Source organism: Tinamus guttatus, unplaced genomic scaffold, assembly GCF_059628265.1.
Source record: "Tinamus guttatus ecotype Peru unplaced genomic scaffold, ASM5962826v1 Tinamus_guttatus_pri_ptg000052l, whole genome shotgun sequence".
Lineage (NCBI taxonomy): Eukaryota > Metazoa > Chordata > Aves > Tinamiformes > Tinamidae > Tinamus > Tinamus guttatus.
In genome coordinates this window covers 8,110,446-8,134,575 of record NW_028288586.1, presented here as the reverse complement: position 1 = coordinate 8,134,575, position 24,130 = coordinate 8,110,446, and the positions used below count along the sequence as shown (strand labels likewise).

General features: G+C 38.6%; 1 protein-coding gene across 1 annotated transcript in view; it reads right to left on the bottom strand.

Moving 5' to 3' along the window:
- Positions 1–577: 577 nt before the first annotated feature.
- WFS1 (wolframin ER transmembrane glycoprotein) overlaps positions 578–24,130 on the bottom strand; it is a 30,526-nt gene continuing 6,973 nt past the window's right edge. The window contains exons 2-7 of the mRNA XM_088540000.1: positions 15,001–15,083; positions 10,945–11,089; positions 10,000–10,170; positions 9,289–9,369; positions 4,324–4,469; positions 578–2,394 (exon numbers count right to left, since the gene is read on the bottom strand). Coding sequence (XP_088396126.1) covers positions 586–2,394; positions 4,324–4,469; positions 9,289–9,369; positions 10,000–10,170; positions 10,945–11,089; positions 15,001–15,083 — 2,435 coding nt within the window. The 3' untranslated portion in view covers positions 578–585. The remainder of the gene's footprint in view (positions 2,395–4,323; positions 4,470–9,288; positions 9,370–9,999; positions 10,171–10,944; positions 11,090–15,000; positions 15,084–24,130) is intronic.

Genomic DNA, 24,130 nt, shown 5'->3' with positions numbered 1-24,130 from the left:
GGTGTGAAATGGTGTTTCCTTTCAAAAAACAAAACAAAAATCACTATTATCTCACTAAATAGTGAAACAATGAATTCTGTACACAGATATTACTCATCACCAGGTACTGACAACATTACTATCACCTTTATCTAGAAAACACCAAATAAATATGAGGGATACAAGAGCTAATGCAGCCTATGAGATATCTGTTGTAAATCAGACCTGAAAATATGTATAGGCATGTGTGAATATTTAAAGTGCTTTTAACATCAAGCAAGTGAAGGAATCTAGTGTTGCACCACAGGCAAATAAAAAGTCCATTTCAGACAAGAGTGTCCATGCAAGTAATCAGCAGCAATCCTCTGCGTTCACTTACAGTAATATTGAACTAGTATACATCACTTCAGTCATTAGGTGTGTAAAGGCAGGATACAGTATGCACACTTACAGAACTCAACCAGTACTCCACATAAGCACGTATTTTGAGCATTGCTACAGCAGGACTTTTTTTTTTTTTTTCCTTTTCCCCTTTTAGAAGCCAAACCTTTGGTAGTGTAAATGCAGTGTACATTGAAGATGCTGCTGAACCAACATCAGAGCTCATTAGGCAGCTGACAGGAATGGGAAGAAGAAAAAATCAAAAGCAAATTTAATGGCTTTATGCACTGTGCTCCTCCAGTCATGCTCTATTTTCACATGCCTCCCTGCAGGTAAGAGTTTAGACATGCAATTCAAGCAAGTGATTGCTTTCAGTTCAAAGACAGGCCATTTACTGCCAAGACGGCCCTCCAGAATTGTGCTGAATTCAATTACACTTCCTTGCCTCAAGTTCAGCAACACTTTCTTAAACTCATTGCTTGCCTTCAGCACAATATCTTTGGTTATATCATCCTCCTCTACAGACTTAGTTCCATTTTTGCTGCTGAAAGGCATGCCCACGGTTATTTCAAATTTGTACCGATCAAACATTTTCATGTGGCACTTATGCTTCGTCAGATACTTGAGACGACACAATTCCTCCTCCTCCGCAGTAACATTTTTGGGGTCGCAAAGAGGGTAGGTCTCGCCATACAAGCATCTCATCCAGTCCCCGATGAAGAGGGGCAGCATATTTATTGCAGATTCTGCACTGTTGTCGATTTCCGTAACGCGCACGTATTTGAACCGCCCCGTCCAAGTCACTCGGTGTCCTTCCAGGTGGCTGCACAGAATCTGAGTACGCGCCATGTTGGTCTCCTTCCACGACCGGGGCCCGCAGAGGAACGCGTACTGATTCCACGTCAAGGTGGAGTTGTAAACCTTCATCCCCTCTGATCGGTAGACATAGAACCAACAGAACAACACTACGGCTGTAATCCACACCAAAATGAGTTTCACAATTGAGCTCCGAGTGAGGGATTTAACCATTTCAACTACAGAGAAGTTAGCCTTGGTCCACCATCGGAAGAGCAGAGGAACAGCACACAAAGCCAGAGTGACCACAATTTTCATGAGTTCCAGGGACACAAACCACTTAAAGAAATGGAAGAGACACATGAGGGCGATGCCTATGCCTAGCACGGGCAGCGCAAAGAGAAACAGGAAGTACCCAATGGAGGCGCGGATGAGCCCGATGCCGGAGGACTCCCGCAGAATGACCACAGAGAGCTCGCACCACATGAAGCACACCAGGTATGGGACCAGGTAGCAGTAAGTGCCTTTAAAATTCCGTAATTGGGCCATTCTGAAGAAAAGATAGAACAAGTACAGAAACAAAAGGCACGGGATGCTTACATTTATCACAAAGAAATGGCCTACGGGAAGGGTAAAGAAGGTTTTTCCTAAGAATTTCAAGTAGCTCAAATTCACAGGTAATACCTGCAATAGGGATAAGAAACCAGCTGCTATCTCAGTTATTAGTGCTCTTCGTGTGTAGGGTTCTGCACATGTGCTTAAACTCATGTAACTTGTCACTGTGAAGAAAACAGAGATGGTAGCTAGCTCTGAGCATGGTATGCAGTCTCTGCTTGCTATGGGAAAGGAAAAAATGACAAAGAACACTGAGAGCAAAAAATAAATGTATGGCTCCAGGTGATTCCATCCAAAGTTCACCTCAGCTTGCTCAACATCTAGGTTTGGCTCAAAACGAAGCAGTAAGTCAGTCAAAGTGCGGAAATTTTCCCAGGCCTTACTATCCTGAAAAACCTTCAGTGTGCAAATTACCATAGAAATGAAGGACAGATAGAATATGACTAATGGAATAATGAAGGCAAAAAAATCAATTGTCAGATTACTGATAATGAAGAAAAAGATGAGAGCATTGATATGGTGGGTTGGAACAATGGTAGACAGCCAGTGCATTCCTGCCTTCGATGCAATATCTATAAGGTACTCTTTAATTTCCATAATGGCATGAAGTGGATATTTTACAACCTGGAAAAGAGAAAGAGACATTTTATTTATGAGCAATCTTGTACCTGGTAAATCACAGATATTCTTAGTTGAAACAGTAGCAGTAAGTTGTCTAACCTCAGTTGACAGGAAAAGATTTTCATTTCAGAAGAATGTTGCCAATAAAATGAGATTACTTTGTCTGAGATTATTAGCTCTGTTTTGATTAATTCAGTCAGATGAAGCTCAGAGGCTATTCTGATTTTGGCAAAGAAGAGATTTCATTACCTTTGACACATATAATTAAATGGCTTCCTAGTCAAATATTCTGCTCTGCTAGCTTTGTACCGAAGATGAACTGCATGGCAGCAGTCCTGTACTATCTGAAGTCATTACTTGAGCTGTGAGTGCTATAGCTTAAAGCACTTAATTCTGCCACGGTTCTGCAAGGATTATGTTATACATTCTGCATCATTATATGCACTTACAGCAAGTCTTTACAGCTGTGGTTTACTTAAATAAAATCCTTCCCAAGTCCCTATGGAGGCAGCTGTCAAAAATCCCTGTATTTTCTGAATAGCAGAAGTACCTTTCCCTGAATATGTAGTAATTTAATTATAGTTATTATTTTAACCCTGTAACAGTACAGGACCTTAAAATTCTTGTGTTATTTGCCTATATAGGAACATGACAACAGTGGAACTGCTGGATCAAATCCTCCACCAGCCACGCTGCGCAGGATAAAGATAATAAATAATGACAATAAGAATACTAATAAAAGACATTCTAGGAGATAGGACTTTTTCAGACAGATAAATATTCAAATACTATCATCCATAAACTAGACACTGTGAATAACACTTCTTTCCTCAGAAAAAGACAGTTTTTACATTTCCCTAGAACTTATGCATTTGTATATTAAATACTCCAAGGGAGAGGTCCAGACTGCTCTATAGGGAAGATCTGTGCACAGTGAGGAACGGGGGAGGGATCCCTGTTCATCCTTCAAAACGCGTTGCTTTCAGAACAATTAGCTTTTCAAAATGCTAGCCAAAGATACTGTTCTTTTCCCCATCATATGACAATGCAGATCAATGACAATAAAATCTCTGATGGCAGCAGGCAGAAATTCCCTACTTTGCTTGAAATTTACACCAGCATTGAACATATGCATCTTAAATCTTCCCTTCTCCTTTCACTGCCCAAAGAAATGTCTCTATATGAAAACCATTGACAGCAAGTTCCACCCTTCTTAAATTCCTTCATAATAAAACCTTTTTACACCTCAAGACATGGATAACTTTCCCCACTTCTTATTTAATCCCCACTTACTCTTCTAATTTAGATAGGAATGGGCAAGAAGTATATAATAGCATCTGCAATAATGATTTGGCAGTTATTATAGAAACACTGAAACCTCACTGATATGTAACCAAGATAGGCTGCCCCTTTCCGAGGAAGGACATTATCCTTTTCTCTCAAATATATCCCTCCTACATGCAAAAAAAGTGAATTGCAACGCAGAGCTCCCAGCTGGAGCTTGTCACTGAGCTGGCAAACCCCACATCTGACTCTTTCACTCCACTCAGATTTAAAGAAAGGTATAACTCTCCTCACGTGATTCTTATGAGAAAGTGAAGAGCTCTCAAAAACATTTTGCCCTCTTTCTCTCACTCTCAGACTTATATCTTTACTCAGTCATCTTTACTCTAAGTTTCTTTAAAGGGTAATTATATCATGTTTCAGATTGTGGGAGATCCTTTTACCTATGGAAACATACATAAATTAATATATAGATATTTTATATACAATATATATAAATGAGGCCCAAAATAAATTATATCATTTTTTTTCTAGTGACATACAGAAGCTAAATATCAGCTGTGCAAGTCAAGTGCAAGTCACCCGTTTTATCCTAAATGCATGAGTTAAGATCCCTTCAACACAACATGTTAAATATTGGCTTTTTACCTTCAGTCGCAAAGGTAGCTCCTCAGGAGCCTTCCCTGCCAATTCATCGTCTTCCTCCTCCTGCATAATCAGGTTAGATGGGATGATTCCCTTTGCATACTTCTTGGTAATTTCAACAAAGTCATCCAAAGCAATGTATTTTTTAGCTAAAAGGAAATGCAGACTCTGAGTAAATAGTCTGAATCAGTACCACACTGTATGGATGAGTTGGAATATTAATTATTTTTTCTTGGAGTTAAACAAGTTTTACTCTGAGCTTCAGAAACTGAACTTCTGGTCATGCAGGTCTACCCTGCACCTTTCCCAGACACTGGTGCTGAAAACAAGCTGCTTGTGCTGGCAACACAGCTACTCAAAATCTTGTTAGATTAGTAGGAAACTGTATCACATTCACAAGCAGGAAAACAAAACAAGTAAATGTAGTTTATCTGTAAATATTCCTGGGAAAAGAGACTACTAGATTAGCTTACACAGTTTTCAGTAACAAACTATTACACTTCAGTAACAAACTATTACACTTAAAGACGCCTCTAAAAAAAATTACCCAGTAGCAGATCTTGAAAAGAAAGAACTGTGCAGGAAAAGTAATGAATTATCTACAGTGAGAAATTGACTTCTGACTTAACAAGCCGAACAGTCATTTTTGTAAGTTCATAAGCAGCAGATGAATTATAATTACAGGAAATGCCCAATTATTCATGCCTACAAGACTAAATATAATTATCACTCATGTATTAATTTTATGTGCTATATGGCTATACAATAAGTTTCTTCTGAATACAAGAACTACGATTTAAAGTAGTCAGCCTCAAAATACACTTTGCTCGGTTGTACACAGCAACAAAATTTATCATTCTGTCTATTTGAAAAGCCTCCAAATAGGAAGCACACAACTCAGTTACTGGTATAAAATACCTCTGCCATTGATATTTTGTCACCAACTTGATAATACATATGAAGTACAACTTATGTATGAAGTATGGCAAATGACACAGAAGATAATGGAGAAGAAAAGTTTTGGCAAAGGGCCCACAGACAAATCCCTCTGACTTCAGAAGCTTCAGACCAGAGTTGTTTAAAACCAAATGAGGTGCTGTCCTCAGAAGCCCGAGGGGATTTCAGATAGGAATCTCAATCAGAACTGTCAGTTTCAACCACTGATTTTTAACATCGTGCCTTTGCCACTCCCTGAATCTACCTGGGAAGTCCAAGGAGCAGGGCACTCCACCAGGTGATAACCCGGAATGCCAGGACATGGGCAGATGGCCAATGGCCCTGGAAGATCCCAACCTGCTTTTATGAAGAGGGAGGCACTGCCTCCAAAGCCTCCTGTTGCGAGACAGGAGACGATCCATCTGCTGCTTCCAGCTTTCTTCCACAGCCACCTCCTTGCATTAGCACGGATACTTAGTTTCTATGTTGGATAAGTTTGATGCCGTTTGTAAAGGAGGATAATTAACCGCAATTTTTTCCATACACTAAAGCAACTGACATTGCTGCAGATATGAAAGACTTTTGAATGACAAAAATCTGTAACACACCTCCTACACAGTAAGGTTTGCCAGTCAGCTGACACAAGGAGATGAAAGCCGGCTTGCCTAATACTAGTTTAAGCTTTTAAAGAGACAGAAAAATTGTACTGTTTAATTAAGTTTAAAGTCACTGGATTACTGGGTTTGAGCCTATAATTTTAAGCTTATAAAAACACTACATCTATATAAGCTACATATAAGTATATTAGAAATTTTGCCTTATTATTAAAAACTCCATAGAAACAGTAAGTAGTAAAGTACACATGTCAGGATACCTACTAGAGGAAAAGGCATGTTGAAGGGGTTAAACTGAAAGAGGAGTGTACAAAATATATTTTACTTAACTCTTAAGACTTGGATATTGACTTCTGCTTGAATCTTTAAATTTATATTTCCTTTTCCATTGCATTGCATGTACCCGTATGTCACACAAAACGCCATCTGGCATTTCTCCCAAGTGACAAGAAATGATTTAACCTTTTGGTAACTATTCTTATCATTCACAGACTGTGAGGCCACACTGTAAGGCACTCAGAAACCAGAGAATCCTTCGCTGTGTTTGGTGGGGGTTCAGATCAGGCCTAATACTGAATGTGCCATCTAAATCAACTGCCCTACTTGCACAAAAACACAGCAGCAAGATAGTTTTTTGCTATGGAATCAGCAAAGAGATAGGATTTCAACATGACAGCAATACTTTTATGGGACCATGGGATGTTTTGAGAAGGAAAGAGTTAACAGCTTAGTATGTGCAGATGGCCTGTCGGAGGCGATGACATCCACACTCTCAAGCAACTGCCCATTGACAATGTCACCTCTAATACTATTTGTGCCTCCATTAAATATACCCCAGATCAGACATTTGAAAATAAGTACCTAGCTTATAAATTACCTTCCAAGTATCGGTAATGTTTTTAAGCTGTGGAATCTCTCCCACTGACAAGATAAATGGAAAAACTCATTGGATCAAAGTAGTAAATGCTGGATAGTAACAGCTAGTCTGTTCCTCCACGAGCAGACAAAAGCTCCCTAGAGAAGAGGGAACAGCTTAACTCCTACTTTAAGTGTTTGATGCAAACTTTTCGTTTTTAAATGTTATTAGTATTTTGTCACCCAAGTGTCTCTTAAATTGATATAAAAAAGTATATATTGTGGATTTTACTTTATTATTCATAGATTTTTTTTCTTCAATTTGGTTATGACAAATTCCCCTGCCTCCCCCATCCACCGTAGAAAATATGCACATCAATTTCTGCCTACGCTTACATGTAGGTTCTTTTACTCTCCTGTTATTTCATCTGCCATTTAAGCCTCAAAGAAAAAAAAAAATATTAGCTCCTTTACTGACACTCTGAATTACTGAAGACTCCAGAACAAAATGTCTTGCTTTGCACTCTTGTTCCATCAGCATGTGCCAATTCAGCTAAGGGATGGAAAGAACTCCAGCGTCATCCACTAAGTGCCAAAGCAACTTAGCCCCAGTGAACTCAGTCACCTCTGCGTTAGGAGAGTGCTAAGACAAAAACACAACAATCTGATCTTACCCTTGCGGGACCGCTTCTAGCTTTCCAGAAGTGGCAAGTGAGTGACAAAAACAACTGATCTACAACCACAGAAATTCCAGCAGGAGTAGGAGCTTCATCTCCAAAACACACTTCTCCTTTTGCCCACACATGCATGCCTTTTCTATGGCTAGGAAAGTTAAGATAAAGCTGCACAACTTCATTCAGAAGTTACCTGTCTAACAAATATGATCCTTGAAGCAAACTGATCTGATGAAATGTAAGTCTAATGTTTCAAGCAGTTTAGAACTGTTTACAGGTTTAAATTTAGGTTAGAAAACCAGGTATGACAATTTAGCTATCTGCACTCTAAACTGCAGATGTAATGTGCTTCAGGACACTTAAAAATGCTTTTCAAGAACTGGGCTGGATTTCAGCTGAATTACCGCATTTTAAGAAAATAAGATTTTTATCATAAGTGATAAATTGAACCTTATGTTAGATAATGTTCTTGAAAAAGTACATACGCTGCATCTTTTGTAATTCACTCTCTTCAAGCGTCTGTGTTTTCCAATTTTCATTTTTTCATTTATAAAAGGAGTCAACACTTGCAGTCTGAGCATCTTGGTATGCTATTAGTACAGAATTTCATAGTAAGACAGAGCAAAACTCTAGTCCTGTTTGACATTACTGCTCTAGAAGATGACATTTAACAGTAGTTATATGGCTTCTGGATGAAATCCTTAAAAACAAAACTGAACTCCTTTATAAGTGTGCTTGGCTTTTCATTTCCAGTGAGCACGATTTTTATTACCCACTTGAAACATTAATGATTCAGGCCTCGATAGTCTGATGAGAAGATGAATACTTGCTTAATACTTTGGGCAAAATAGAGATAAGACAGTCGTTCCTATTTTTCAAATCAAAATGGAATTTTCACCTCGTTCATATTCATATGCGCTTCTTGGGTTTGACACTGTCTGCTAAACAAGACAATAATCCTCAATTTAAGAACCAGTTGTGGGCCCAGCCACTCCCCCCAATCTTTTAGACTATTCATGGTTGCGATCACAGCTTCAAGCTTGTTCATTTTGTTTTCTGTGCTGCTATCACAAAGAGCAGGATTCTCATCTGCATTCTCACTCACAGGCGATACCACTCACATCTACAGGATCCTTCCCCTTTCCCCAAATGCAAAGGAGGCTGCACAAATCAAATGCAGAAACAATTATAATGATGTGGCCCAGCTGCATGGCAGCCTCTTAGACATGCAGCGCTGCAGAGAACTTTGTTCCAACTCCAGCAAAACTGTGTCTCATTAAACTCCCTACTGATGTGAGTCTAGGAATCTAAGCCTGTGTATGCTGAGTGGGTTAGTTCTTCTCCCTACAAGAACTGAGCTGTCCCTGCATCCCACCTCTGTCCAAGTGATGGAAAGGGAATCTCAGTATATCTTTCCTGTGTTAGTTCTTGGGCAAATATGAAAAGACAAATATTAACTGCAAACAGAATTGATAATTGCAAACAGAAGCAAGGCAAACTGAATGAGGGGCCTGTTTATTTTAAAAGGTTGCTGAAGTGATTACCTTCCTGGAATCAGAAAGCTTACTAAAATTACTTACTAAAACTTACTGCAAGTGCAAAATAAGTTTTGCTTTGTGAGTTTGGGTAAAGGAAGAAAATAAGTATGGCCAATGACATGCAAGCTCGTCTTTGCATACTAATCACTGACATGTTGAATGTGATGTTTACGTACTCTACAGCTTAATATGTAGGTCAGCTATTTACCTTGTTCATATAAATTGACACAACCCATTTTTGGCCCATAAACTTGCTCTACATCTTTACTCTGGCAGCACAGACTTGCTCAGCAGAACAAAACAGAAAAGCCAAAGCAGTATCAGGGATTGAGAGCAGCAGCACACACTTACATTCACAGCTCACCAGTCGCTCCAGCATTCTTCTCTGCTTCTGAACTGACTTTGGGACTGGGCCAGGCTGCTTCTCACCATCTGGTTCATAACAGACATTTATGGAGAGTTAAAGTAGTCAATTAAAGTAATCAAATAATAATTGGAATGCTAGTTAAGCTGCAATATCTTGAGAATGGTATTTCCTCAAACTTAGGAAGAGACAAACATATGCATAAGCAGGTTAGAAGTAGACAGATTTTTTTAGAGTTTTCTTGCTATACTAGAGAATAGCATTTATATAGCTCACATATATTGCTCTAATGGCAGAACAAGCCAGGTGTCTTGAAGACTGAGTTTCCAAACTGAAATATCTAGAAAAGTTATTAGGATAATAATTAAGGGGAGAAAAGGTCAAAGATACAAAATGACCTTTTATGGCTTTGCAAGGATATCAAATGTTGAATGAAGATACTTTTTATATTCGGTTACTTGTGTTAGTGCTTAACTGAATCACAACCTACAGCAAGAATCGGAAGGCCTTAAGAAGTACGCTGTGTTAGAGAACATAATATTTTGAATGGAGTTAAAGTCATTAAGAGTCACTTTTTCTTAATTAGATCATACATTTACTTTCATCACATGCTAGCTTATTTATAAAGAACTTCAGGACTCTAACTGCATTCTACCTCAAGCTATGTGTAACCGATACCATTAGACTGGAATACAAACCTTCATTGTCAACTTGCCCAACATTTTCCAGTAGTTCAGAAACTGCTAATTGCTTCTTCTTCTTTGGGTTTAATTTCCAATACATGACTAAGGCAGCTTTTCTCACAGCTCTCTCCAAGTCAGTCTCGGATGATAACTTTTTCACTTCCTGCTCATTCTCAGAAGTGATGCCTCAAGAAAAGAAAATATATTAGACACTATTAACCCACACCCAGGAACAAATGAAAGACTTGCCCATAATTTATTCTTCTCACTTTAACCTGAACCTTTAAGTTTCATTCAAGGACCTAAGCAAATTACTGAAATGCTCTTCCGTCAACAGCTTATCAAAATGAAGTTATGTTGATTAAATCGTAATTCCAACACTGTGCAAGATATGCAGATCCTTATGTCTTTTTCACCCTTTGAAGCACAACAGTTCACACAAAAGGCAGCACAGACATGTATGAGTGATATATAAAAAGTAGAAAGCATTTTCTGAAGGATTTTTTGGTATTATTTTTTGAGAAGAGTTCAGATACTTGGCAGACAGGAGGAGAATATTCCAAGCGTGGGAAGCAACGCGATGGAAAGTGTGAATCTTGAAGTGGGAAAAGACAGTGCAGAAGACCAATTAGGGAGAGGCTGGAGAGGGACAAAAGAATGAAAAAACAGCAGATACGTAGGTGGTGTGTGGTAATGTTTGATGTTAATGGTCAAAACATGGAAATTACAATGAAAGGTGGAAAAGACAGGGATGAACATTAATTCCAAGAAGAAACTGAAGTGATTAATGTTTTTTTCTGAGCAGTACCACTAGAATAATCCTTTTTAAAGGATCCTTTTAAAATTACTCATGTAATTTTGCCACGAACATTCCTACTGAATTTTAACCTCTCTTTTCGATGTTAGAATGGATAGTGTTTTCAAATTAAGCAGAAGCAAAATGTCTCACAGATCCCATACCTCTTCTGTCTGCCAAGCATCTCCGCAACAGTTTGACAGCCTCTCTTCGACCTTGCTTAGCAGCAAGGATGAGCCAATCGACTGCGCTACAATTGTTAAATTCTTCATCCTCCTCTTCTGCTAATCTTAAGAAGTGTTTTCCAACCTAGAATAAGCGGCAAACAGAATTCCTTCAATTACTGAAATGGATTCTAGCTGCCTTAGTCTCTCTCCCTCCCACTCCCTCCGTCTGCTAGAATAAATTCCCTCGGACAAAAGGTCAAAATATTTGTTCCCAGCACCAAGGAAAATGAGCTGCAAGCTGATCCTCTTGCCACCATTCTGCAGACAAGGATCAGCTTCCAGAACCGAAGACAAGACGGAATTGCAGCATATTTAACCAGATCAGTTAGACTAGTGAATTAGTTGTGTTTTAATGCATTAATAGTGTGTTAAATGCATTTTTAAAAGTAAACCTAGTCATACTGTCTGACTAGTGTTATGGGAGGAAAAGAATCCAAGGTAAGCTATTCTTTGTAGTGTTTTTAACACCTTGCCTTATCCTGATAGGTAAGGTATCCTTACCCAAAAGCATGTGCCCCAAAACTGCGTGCAATAACCTGGTGCCAGCGACGTTCAGAAATTCAGATGGAACATGCGATTGGTAAAGGACCCTGACATGGACGAAAGCTTCAGGCAGCTACATGATTTACTCATAACACTTTGCTTTGACCTACATTAGCTAAACTCATGATTAATTAGCGAATTGAACAAAACTGATACTACTTAAGCAATCTAAGTGGCGCAGATTGTAAGAATCCTTCTATTTAAGGTTATAGATATTATGGTGCAATTAGCTATAGCACTGTTTCATTAAAAAAAGTTATCTTTATTCTTCCTCCAATGAAATTGAAATATATGGTAAATATACTAATGCAATAGCATGAAGCACATCTGCTTGAAGTACTCCTGAACACGAAATATCAAATGGCAGAGAGCAGGCAAAACTACTGGATAGATGAATTTGTCTCTCTGGAGAATCTGGGCAGTGCTTTGGCTTTCCAGGTGCTTTCCCCCTCTCTGTCCTGTTGCTTCACTTACGTTTGAGGGGTGACTAACGCAACCCCTTAGAGCTTCACAACTCCACTGTGTGCTCCAAAAGCCCTAGCTGCCAGCGTCTCTAAAACTTTGCTTATGATACCACCAATAAAGGTGGCTAAAGCAATACTTCTGGAAGATCAACAATTGACAGTTCTTACCTGCAAACCAAATATTCTGATCTCAAAAGGATCTTTTACTTCCAGCAAAAGTTACATCTGCAGCCTTTCAAATGAATCCATACACCTAACATAGATGATTCAACAACTTCTGCATACATAGTTACTGGGTAGACATCAACAGGCATGTGTACTTAGAACATGTACTTACATGTACTTAGAACAACGTACTTAGAACATGTAGTAAAACTATTCAAAACATACAGAAATAAAAATAAAATTCAAACTATGTAAACCACAAGACAGAAATATACAACCACAGAATCGTTGCAGGCTTCAATAACGTTGAATCACACACTGATATAGTGGCAGATAACAAAGAGAGTAGATAAGAGGAAAAAAAAATCAGCCTTGATACTTCAGTTTCTCAGTGTTTGTTAGTCAACTGCAACCTTAAGATACTTATTTAAGCAAGGACTTGCTTGAAGCAGTTAAACAGCAAATAACATCCTCTGACAAGTACAGCAGCTTCTTCAGCATGTTTATATTTATAGCCATTGAAAATTTGAGCAAAGCTTAAAGTAGTAATATTGAATGATGCAGCTCTTCCAAGTTTACAAAAATAGTGTGACCTCTTGGTCACATTCATACTGCAATATAAACCAGCAGATTCTGGAATTGGCCCTATTGCAGAAGGCTACTAGATAAGGAAAAAACTCTCCAAACATGTCAGCTTTTCATGAAACACTGCTGAGAAGTCTATGAGCTCTGAACGAGCACCGTGCAACAGCAACCTGCACTGTCAGAGCAAGTCTCCTACAAGGATCAGCCAAACCAGAGATGGCTGCAGAGCTCCAGCACACAGTGACCAAGTGGGGATCTATCTGTGACAGAATGAAGACTATTATTCTCAGATATCCTTAAGGATAAATGAGAGACTTCTTTTTGGACTCCAGTGAGTTCATTTCCAAGTTTTAACTCGTACGTGATGCTGACTTTAGATCTGCACATTGTGCTTGGCAAAAGTTGTTCCCTCCCGCTCACCTTGGGCTCTGCTAAGTGAGGCAGTTCTCTCAAGCCCTTGCAGAGATGCTCTGGTTAACGACACGGAGCTGCCTTTTCTCCATTATAGATTTCCAGCTGTGGGTGTCTCATTTACATAATTGCTGTGCAGATATTTCTCAATAAAGAAACTATACAAAGCTACCGTAATACAGGTTGACAGCCACTCAGAGAGCATTTACTTCCATAGTCATTGCAAGGTTATTTCTGAATAACCTCCTAGTAATAACTGCAAGCCACTGAACTGAATGATTTCTTGTGTTTGATTTTATAATTTTTAACAAACTATGCAACAAGGCCATCCCAACTTCTCATTCTTACTCTCACAGAGGGTAAGAAATCAAACTATATGTTTTCTGACTGGATTCTAAAGGGAAGGATCCAACAATAGAAAAAGATTTTTAAAGCTTTTTTTTTTTTTAAAAAAAAAACTAAAGACAATTTTGGCCATTAAAAATTCGATTTCCTAAAACCAAATTGTATTGAGTTCCTTGTTCCTTTTCATGCGGTCTTTGTCCTGAATGAATGCTGAAGCAAAATTGTACGTTGGATCTTGTGGGAACAAGAATCCTGTCATTGTGTGGGAATGGAAAGTGTACACTGTAAAAGACCAAACAGGAAGTAAGGGGGGAATTAATTGAGGATAAAGATAAAAAATAATCATTTTTATACATGCGGACACATAAGTAATAGGCTTAGGTTACATGAAGTATTTCTTACAGGACTGGAACATTTACCCTGAAAGGATTTTTGTGGTTTTTGCTGTGTTTTGTGGAGGTAAAGGGCAAAAATGTGGATCTTCTGGTAGCAGTTCCCTCAAGGCCAAAGCTTCATTCTCCCCAAAGCTGCTGGCTGTTTCAGATGTGAGGAATTTACTACTGCCCCTCAAGCAGTATGAGGCACAATACACGGTGAACCTGGCACTGCTGTATTTTTACCAGCTTTAAAAGGGTTTCTCCCCCCCACACACTATTAATGTTTGTCTGAAAGTGGTGGTCTCTGGACATAAAAAAACCCCAACTAACAAAAAAAGCAGGAGACAACAACCACTTCTTTCTACTGGCAAAGCTGGAACAGGATGTTTAAGTGATTCACTAACCAAAGAAAAAGGGAATTAAAACTCCTTTAAACAATTTTAAGGTCTTAGTACAGATTTTGTTAGACCCACATACCAGCCTAGCGAGCTGGATGAGGAAAGAGTTACAATTTTTCCAAAATAGAAGGGAAACCTAAACACGCACAGGACTGGAACGGTCATTGCCACTTCAAACACATGTGCCCAGACACAGCCAACTAGCAGTAAGTTTCAATGAAGCAGAAGCAGCTTCATGTGCAAAACATGTTAATTTAACACAAACAGTATAACAGTAAAACATCAATCCTCTCCATCTTCATTATCTCTGCTAACGCACTTCATAATTGTATTTTTTCTTCCAGAGAGGCAAACTTAAGAACCTCGATACCTTTGTAAGCAGTGGAGCACTGAACCAAGCACTGGTTCATCTTTCATTTAGATCAGCAGTTAATTTTGTTCCAAAGGGAAAATTAAACCTGAGCAGTGTTCAGTGGTCACTGTACACACCTTCCCAAATGCAATGGTCTTTGATGCATCATTAGGAAAGCAAAGCACCCTGCCTTCTCCATGCTCTCACCTCAATCACTTTATTTATTTTTACCTAAGTTATGATCAAAAACATATGGTTCAAATAAGCACCTTTGAAAGAGATAACAATCCTACTGGAAGCAGGAAAGACTTTTTTTTTTTTTTAATTAGGAGTAAAATAAAACCAACACAGACCTCAGTTTGTGCTTTTGGTTCCCCAGCTTTGGCCCTCTCAAGCAGTTCCTCAAAGAGCACTTCAGGTTCTTCCTTCATGGCTTCTAAAAAGTAATTTTGATAGAGAAAATTGTTTACTCGCAACACTTAAAATTATTTTATAAATTGGTGAAATTTACAGATTTTGGCTGAAAAAATAAAGGACATATAAAAAGGCTGTATATAAAACATACAACATGAGTGTTTTTATTAGAACTGCTACGCATTAATTAATTGTAATATTTAGACTCAACCTTAATTTCCTATTTCAGTGTATTTCCTGCTACTTTTTACTTAGCACTTGCCATAGGACGTTATACACAGTTAGCATTTTCTCATTTATTTCCACAGGAAATAAAAACAGTAGAAAAAAAATCATTACAGTAAATATGAACACCCAGAGAACATGTGGGATCGTTCAATTGTGGTACTATTATTATTCTTATTCCTGGTAGGACCTCAAAAAGAGCACCTAATCCTTCCAGCAAGGAGCCTGTTTATTCACTGATGGAGCCTTTGAATAGAGAGTTTTGAATAACGAAAAAATCATTAAAACACTGACAGATAAGGCTCTCTAATTTCTGAAGTACACAGAAGTTAAATATGATTATACCTTTATAAAGCTCATATCCTGTATCCAGCTCAATGCTTCATTTTCTGCCCTTTTTATCTGCTCTTATACACACATAGATCTAAGCAATTTTATACCTCATAAGCATCATATTGCTCTCCTGGCCAGTCATAAAGAAAGGGTTTCAGACCTTTATTTGATAACCAGTGTTTGTAGATAAATTCATGCCGTGTACCGTTTACGAATGAGGAGCAAGGCTGATGGAATAGCTGATGGATGCCATAGCTGATACTTGTTATAAGAAGACTCTCAACACTTCAAAATGATTTGTGAATAACTTTAAAGAGTAAAACAATAAAAGCTATGCACTCTAAGTTGGCTAAAGTGCAAGAAAAAGATGATTTACCTCTGATTCATATCATCACTCCTAACCAGCCTAGAATTATGGCTAGAAGAGATGATCCAAACCCAAAGCACGCTCCAAAGCCCTTGTCACTTGGGAACGCAAGCAGAATGGGAGTTAGGAAGCGGAGTTTCCAGACATAAGAAAACAACCGAGAGAAGCATGCTGGCATCTGCTCAAAGTTACAGATTTTGCTCTCTACCTAATACAGGCAGCAATAATGCAAGAAACTTGGTGAGTAGCCAAGCTAGATGAGCTGCCATTTAATAGCAGTTACTTTTCAAAAGGTGGCAGGATGGAAAAGTGAGCCTGGTGCTAAGTAATCTCCCAAAGAGCAGCACTAGGTACATTCTTTAGTATCCCTGGGACCGTTTCCAACGAGAGCAGGCTACAGGCCAACGCTTTCATTAAAATGGGTGCATTTTAACGAGAGCAAAACACGAAGCCAATTTTTTCTTTTACCATGCCACAGTTTAGCCTGCCAAGCTGTGTTCGGGAAAGGACTAACACCAGACTGTAACATGTTGTCTGGCTAAACAGGGAACATAATGAAAAACGATTTCATTTAGGACTCCCTCGTTTCAGAAAGATGTAAAAACATTACTGCAAAACAGGATAAAGTGTTTTATAGTTAAACAGAATTGCATATTAAAAAAATGGAGAAAGTAGCTTGCTAAATCAATCCAGATTTAGCAAGGAGGAGCCCAGGTCTACGTTTCACCATAACCCTCATGGCAACAACCACCTGCAATGGTCGGCGAGGGGGCTGGCACAGGCGCTTCAGCACAGATCCACCCTCTCCTCAGCTACGGCACAGGCTGGTCCCACTTGTCCAGGGTGCTCCGGCCACAACACGTGTTGGTGAAGCTCCTTCCTCCCTCCTTCTCCGGTTCCATTTGCTGCCCACCGGAGCAGGGCATCGATCTGGCCCCTTCCACCTCTTGCTCATAAGTTCATTAGATCAGAACGTTTATTACAACAGAAAGCTCTACTTCATTCCCATTTTGTTTCTTCAACACTGCGATACAGCCACTTTACAGCAATTACGTCGCAGATCAACACAAAAGAATTTGCTTAGAGAAGATATTGGTTTTCTTTTTTAAGACAAAATTAGAAACCCTTCTGATGACCCTTCTGATCCAAGCATCACAAGCCCAGGAGGGTGCAGGCAGCCTTGTTAAAACGTTTGCTCTAGCGGAGCCGAGCGCCAGGGGAAAGACTTGCTTCCTGCTGTTACTTGCAGCCATTACCCACTCGTTCCCCCTCGTTTGTTACTTTTGACTGTCAATGTGCCTGCACGTGACCTCTAAATGTAAATGAAAGAGAGCTAATTAAAATTATGGCTGTGGGTTGGATCTGCAGTTGTAGGGAAAGGGTGAAAGAGCTGATCGTTGCATGTTTTGAAGATCAAATTTAGAACAGCTTCACTTCTTAGCGTTCCCGTCTTCTGCAGTACTTTCCTTTCACTTGCTTTGTAGACCTGCCTGAAACACTGGGCAAAAGGATAATGCCAAACCATGTGGCTAAGACATCAACTTAATTCTTCAAAATATTTAGAGGAACCTTAGAAGTCAAAAGCAGATTTTGGAACAAGGATGGACAACACAGACCCCTTCCGTCAATCCAAGTGAATACTAGGAGGAGAAGCACTTTGCAAGCATAAACAGGCTAAGGGGTGGTCTATAACTGATGACCCTTGTTCATGTATTTAGTTAGAATATCTCTTGATGTGTATTCCTCCCACATGAAACTACTGCAATTGGAAACGCTGTCAGCAGAAGCTTTTATTTTCTGTCTCTGCTAAAAAATGATGCTTTTTCATGTCAAGTGTTATTCTGTCTTGAATACAAAAAATTCCAGGGGAGAGTAACATTCATTTTACAATACTTCATGCGTCTTTTATGACAACTAAAATAGGCTTCAATAGCTGCTGTGTACAAGGGGCATACATATAAGCCAGGGACGTTTATTAGTCAAAGTTCACAAGCATGACAGTCATTCAAATCCAGGTGTGCAAGTGAAAGCACATGAAGTCTGCATGGTCCTTAGCATTCATATTAAAAACAAATTAAGACAGGATGGTGACGTACAAGGATAGCTAGGAAATAGGATTTGCTCTGCTACCAAGACCCTGCATAAGCCTCGTTAGGCATCAACCATATGATACAGTGCCTAGTTTACAAAACAAGCTAGATCTTCTCAGAGACAGGTCACCCAAAATAACAAACCATTCAAAGGTATTGAGGCAATGATATTGAGAAAACTCAAGAACTTAAGATATGAGCCAATGTGGTGCCCTTTAATTTCCTAAGTTCAACTCCAAAAATTTAAATATAAAAGTGACAGACACCAAGCTGGATCACTGCCAGTTTTTCTGCACATTACCCCCCACAAAAACTTGTTTTTCTGCAAGGCACATTGTCAACTGCAATGAGAAATTAATCGCATAAGCCCGTATAATGCTAGTTATCTACAGTATCCACCTCCACATATTTTGTGAATAAACTCCTTCTACACCTGCAAAAACTGCCTAACTCTTGCTCAATAACGTGTCTCTTCTCTAAAAACACAAGTTTTGCTTAAAACTTGAGTCCCTATCCACCTGTGCCTACCAGCACACGGTATCTTCCCTTACCTACCTGTGCATGTGCACAATTAGGGACATAAAAAAGTGGAAACAAATATATAAATGATTTCTCACCTACGAAGAAAACAGCAGACGCGTATTTTTCTGTCTGCTACTTTTAGGTCCTCATACTACAGAAAAGTATTTAGGTCTCTGAAGTGCTGCAGAAGCATCCAGAGTAGGTAGTTAGGCACTTCATTTAAATGTTAAAGCTATTACTTAAAATATATGTTATTAAAACATTACTATTTAAAAAGATTCAATGCAATGAAACCCATGAAAAACTATAAGCATTTCAGTCATATACAGTATTAAAAAAACCAGTAAGCTAAAGCTGCCTATTGTTAGGTGACAGATTTTTATAGGTGGTTTCAAAATATATTACTAGTGTAATTTTTATTTACTAGTGAAATGTATACTTTCCAATTCCAGAAAAGACTTAAGATATAGAAGTAAATCTGAACACAGCTCTTTAAATCATCAGGATATAGATAAGCTTATGAATACGAAAGACTACTATTCAGCTTTCAGCTTTTGAAACTCTACACATTAGTTTGATGCTGACTATACAAAGTAGGAGTCCAGTTTAGAGAAGAGCCTTGTGACCATAGGCTTGAACAGAAATTTCCTACATTTCAGCAGAGGCTGGCACTTTTTTGGTTTCTATTAGGCTTTTACAGGAAAGAGGAAATGCTGCAAAGGAAAGTATTTCAGTTTTGAAGAGAATGCTAAACAATATTGTCTTAGGATACAACTCTTCCCCATTAACTCTGAAATTTAACAATTAAATTGACAAAAAGGCAATTAATCCTTAATAGAAAATTAGTCCAGGAGAGAATTTTAAGCATAGATCTTACTTTGTTTGCACAGTTATATGGGCCAGCCACAGAAGACATGTATGTTCCAATGCACAACACACAATTTTTTACACATACATAGGCCAGACACTTCCAAGTCCTTGAGCAGTGGGAACTAATGAAGAACAGGATAAAAGAGAACTGCAAGCAGTTTCTCAGACAGAAAGCAATAATGAAGACAAAGTATTCATTTGAAATATATAAGTTTAAAAGAAATTACAGGTTTTACAAGTGAGTATTAAAGCTGCATGGAATTGCTACTGAACAAAAGATTACTGCATTAAGCAACACCCACACTAAGTGTACGAAGGAAGCATGTGTGGCAAACACACTGTACGTGATCACGACTACAGGCATTTGTCTGGGCTCAGAACACAAAGTGACAAGGACCTGCAGGAGGAGGAAGACAAAACCCATGTGTTTGCAGGAATAAAGGATTGCAGATGACAAGATACGAAACAAAGTTTCTGGATTCTCCTTCCCATTTCATTCTTAGAGTTCTGAAGTGACTGAAAATAGTCAGTAAGAATTGGGTTTATGCAAAATACATATGCTACATTCAGTCCTAACCAGGGCTAATGCTCTTCCACACTTACTGAATACACACCTAGAAAAGCATGCACATTTTTATCGCTTCACGTGGAAAAATGACAGTTGTCCAAGTTGGAAATTGCTACCGAGGTAACCTAGTAAAGTGGTCCAAGCAAGAGAAAGTAATGGGTCTCCTAAGATCTGATATCTGATTTTACAAGTTTTAGCTTTTTTTAATGTAAGATTTTTAAAGGCAGTTTCCTAAATCTTTTGTTTGAATAAATATGGCAAAGACAAGCTGTGAAATTCTGAGCAACAAGGCCAGAAAACAACAACAATGACCTCCACTAGCTCATGGACACAGGATGAGTGTCACAGTGAGGACTGATGTCAATATCAAATTTCCAGACAAAGTTAATAAATGTTTCATAATGCACCCAGTCAGGAAAGACAAAAAACACTCCCTAGTCCATGAAGGGGAAAAAAAAAAAAAATGGAGAAAGTCAACAAAACTTTCACATAAGTAGCCCTGGCCTTAGTTGTCTCCAAAGGAGTCAAAAGGTTTGAGGACAGGCAGATGAAGATATAAATACATCTCCAGCAGTACTGAGTAAGGATTCGCACAAAGGTCCTCTAAAGAAATTAGAGAAGGGTGTTACATGCATAAAGAGTAAAAATACACAGGTCACATTCTCCCTGGAAAAAGATTAGCAGTTTAGGGATATGCAATAAAGCTGTATTATTCAACATAAGTGATGTGGAAAAAGGGGTGAAGACTGACATGACAATCTGCTGAGGACTGCATGTTATTCAGAGGGAAGAAAAAAAAAAAAGCAAAGAGTGCAAAAAATCGCAGAAGGATTTCATGACTGATTAAATGATAAAAGGGCAGGTGAAATTCAGCGTTAGCAAACACAAACATCAAACAAAAGCCATCTATCACTGTGTTACACCCTGATAAGCTCTGAACTGACTACGACCACACAAGGAGTGAGGCCTTGGAGTCGTAACTGTGTTTTATGGGAAGAGCAGCTCAGAGCTAGTACGTGGCACTGCTGCTCAGGGCTTCTCAACCTGCAGAAGAAAGTTAGGGGCATTATGCCTATTAAACACACACACCTCACCTTGGGGCCAGTACATCCCTAAAGTTACAAAGGGTAGAAGAGGAACATTCTGATAAGAAAACAGCTATCTCATGCATCTTTCACATCTCAGTGAAACATGAATGTAATGAAACAAGGAGATAGACACTCTATTAAAGCAAAGCTCCCCTGCTCTAAGTCATGCTGTAAACAGTAGGGTAATGTATTCTCACAGGAAAGAGAACATTTGTGAGCATTTAGGGATTGTTCAGATTCCCCTACAGAAATAACACCAAGCACTGATATCAGCTCCTGCAATCCTTCACGTAGATTTTACAGGCAGTAACCAGAATATTATTTATTTGAGGTATGGGGCAGGAGAAAAACAAAACAGCACCTAGAGGAAGGATTAACTACACTTTTTTTTAATTTTTTTTATTTTTAACAGATTTATCCAATAATGCCTCTGCTTGCATAAGTGGGTTTCGTACTGATAAGAAATCACAGGATGGCTAGCCTTTCCCTCAGTCCCATGCTTTTAGCTGACACGAGTAATTAACATGCTTTATAAAGAGTAGTATGGAAGAAGCTTTCATCTGCAGATTTTTTCCAGCAGCTAAATCACTAAGAGGAGCAGGGAGTCTTCCTCGACATTAGATCTGCTCCCACATGTGAACAAGTCCTCCACGTACCATCAAGTGTACTGAGATCCAAACTGATCTATGGTACATATTGTGCCATTACTGTGCACGTTCTTGAAGCTTAAAGCTTGTGCCACTGACAGCTTTGGAAATCACTACCAAAAATGCCTTGTTTTAATAGAAAATGAAAGGAAACAAAGACTGGAATGTTACTGTACTTTGATGAGATATCCATATGAATAACCTATGCTCACTGCTAAGCTTCACCCCCCCCCCGACAATCATCCTTCATAAAAGGAAACTGCACAAGTAAATATGTATGGAGAAAGATATAGTGTTGAGAAGATATACTGAAGACTAGTTACTCTGTTTGAAAGAGCCTCTTCCATGACTTTCTCTCTGGCAAGCTTAAACCCGGATGTTTATTCCATATTTTGCATTTGGAGTGTTCTGTAATAATGCAGCTCAGAACTCCAACAGGTAAACCTATTCCTTACTTAAGATAATAAAGGCACCTCAATAATACTTAAAGACAGAGCCATATTGCTCTCCTATTACAGTAAGTCCTGTAGCTCAGAATAATAAACACACTTGTGACAGAAATTTCAACAGGGAATTTAGTTTTGTATAAATTGTAGCCTTCTCGCTCACCATTGGGTAAGCTTGAAAAAGAAACAGCCAGGAACAGCCCCCAAACACGTGGTAGGTTTGGTCTGACAGCAGCCAGGCGAGGTGCAGAAACACTGAGTGTCACCTTGATAATTTTCAGACATCCACATAGAGATAACCAGCCTCCTGGAAGCCAGTCTTCTTCCAACATTCATTTTTCTCGGAGAAGTTGTACTTATGGGCCCCTGGATATATCCTATCCTCTCAATTTAAGGGCTTCCAGCAGAATAAAGCTAACTGAACTGGCAACGTACTGTTTGACTTCTTAAATTCAGCACCCAGGAGCTAGAACGACCCACCCGCAAAAATGATGTATTTGCTCAATGCTCCTCTGGGCATTAACCAAAGTCACAGAAATTCTCAGGCCAGTGTTCACAGTAAATTCCATCTCCTGCCCCCCGCCAGGTCTCAGGCTTTTTCTCTGCTCCTCTGATTTTTGTCTTCACTTAAGCTACAGCCAAGAGAGAAGCTATTATGTTGACTTAAAAACAAACAAATAGCAACAGACACAATAGAGATTTTGCTCCCGAGCTCAAAATGATGATCTGTAGATAATGATCTAGTCTTTTGAGGCTATTAAAAACAAGGCATGACTCAAGGATGAAAAGTAACAGCATGACACTAAATTCAATCAATTTGTAATGGAAGACTGGATTGATTTGCTACAAGTTCACAGATTAAATCTATTAGTTATAGAATAAAGTTTTCTTGCAAACTCCCAGCAACAGTTCATTAACTATTTAAAAAGAAAATTTTACTATTTTGAAATCTGAAGATTTTACAGCATTAAATAGGCAGGAAGACTGCATACCCATACACAGTAAAATTGGCATTGTAATTGTTCAAGTAATAAAAATACTCAAGGAAAACCTAAGAAACTGAATGCCTATCAGGCACGGCCACACAGGAATACTGATCAAAACAGGTACTAAAGAAACTGGAAGTTATTTCTTTTGGAGTCACGTGCTCTTAATATACTTCCAAAGAAGGTGCAGAGATGGTAGTTATTTTAGAACAGCATCAAACAGATGTAGCATTTAGAAAAGCATTCATTCTATAAGCACAATTCTGATAGCTTTATTGCTTTAACAACAAATCCAAAAACTTCAGAGAACAGTAATCAGTTCTTTTAATAAAGTTTTATTTTAGGTACAAAACAAGTATTCTAGAATCTGGGTGACTTAAGAGGAAAGACATACATATTAATAACAAAAAAAAAATCCTTGTATTTGCTAGAAGATGCTATGTGAACACATCTTCAAAGGGGAGGGTGTTTTATATATTTTTCTTTGGCAATAGGATATTTAAAACTGTTCATCTGTGTGTAGATGTCTGTTATTAATGTGCTTTTAGAAGAAGCTGAGGCTGATCTGTACAATTTGTAACAAAAATTAATGTTCTAATAGCTTTTATGTGTCACTAAATTGGCTCTTCTCAACACTGAAAGCTCAACAGTGCAATCTGAGTCTCTAGAGAAATCCTCCTACTCGTTTTCCATAAGCTCCAGAAGTTCACTGGCATTGTGTGCAACATCTGTGTAGGAGTAAAGTTTCTAAAAGACTCATGTTCCACTTAAAAGCTTGCACCAGGCATCATGTCATGAACGTGATTTGTTCATATAGAGTACAAGGACACAAACGGAAGAGCTGACTGGAGAAGCAGGAATACTTTATAGGACAAATATCACCGTATTGTTAGGTATTCTTCCTAACTTCAGACCATTATTTACTCT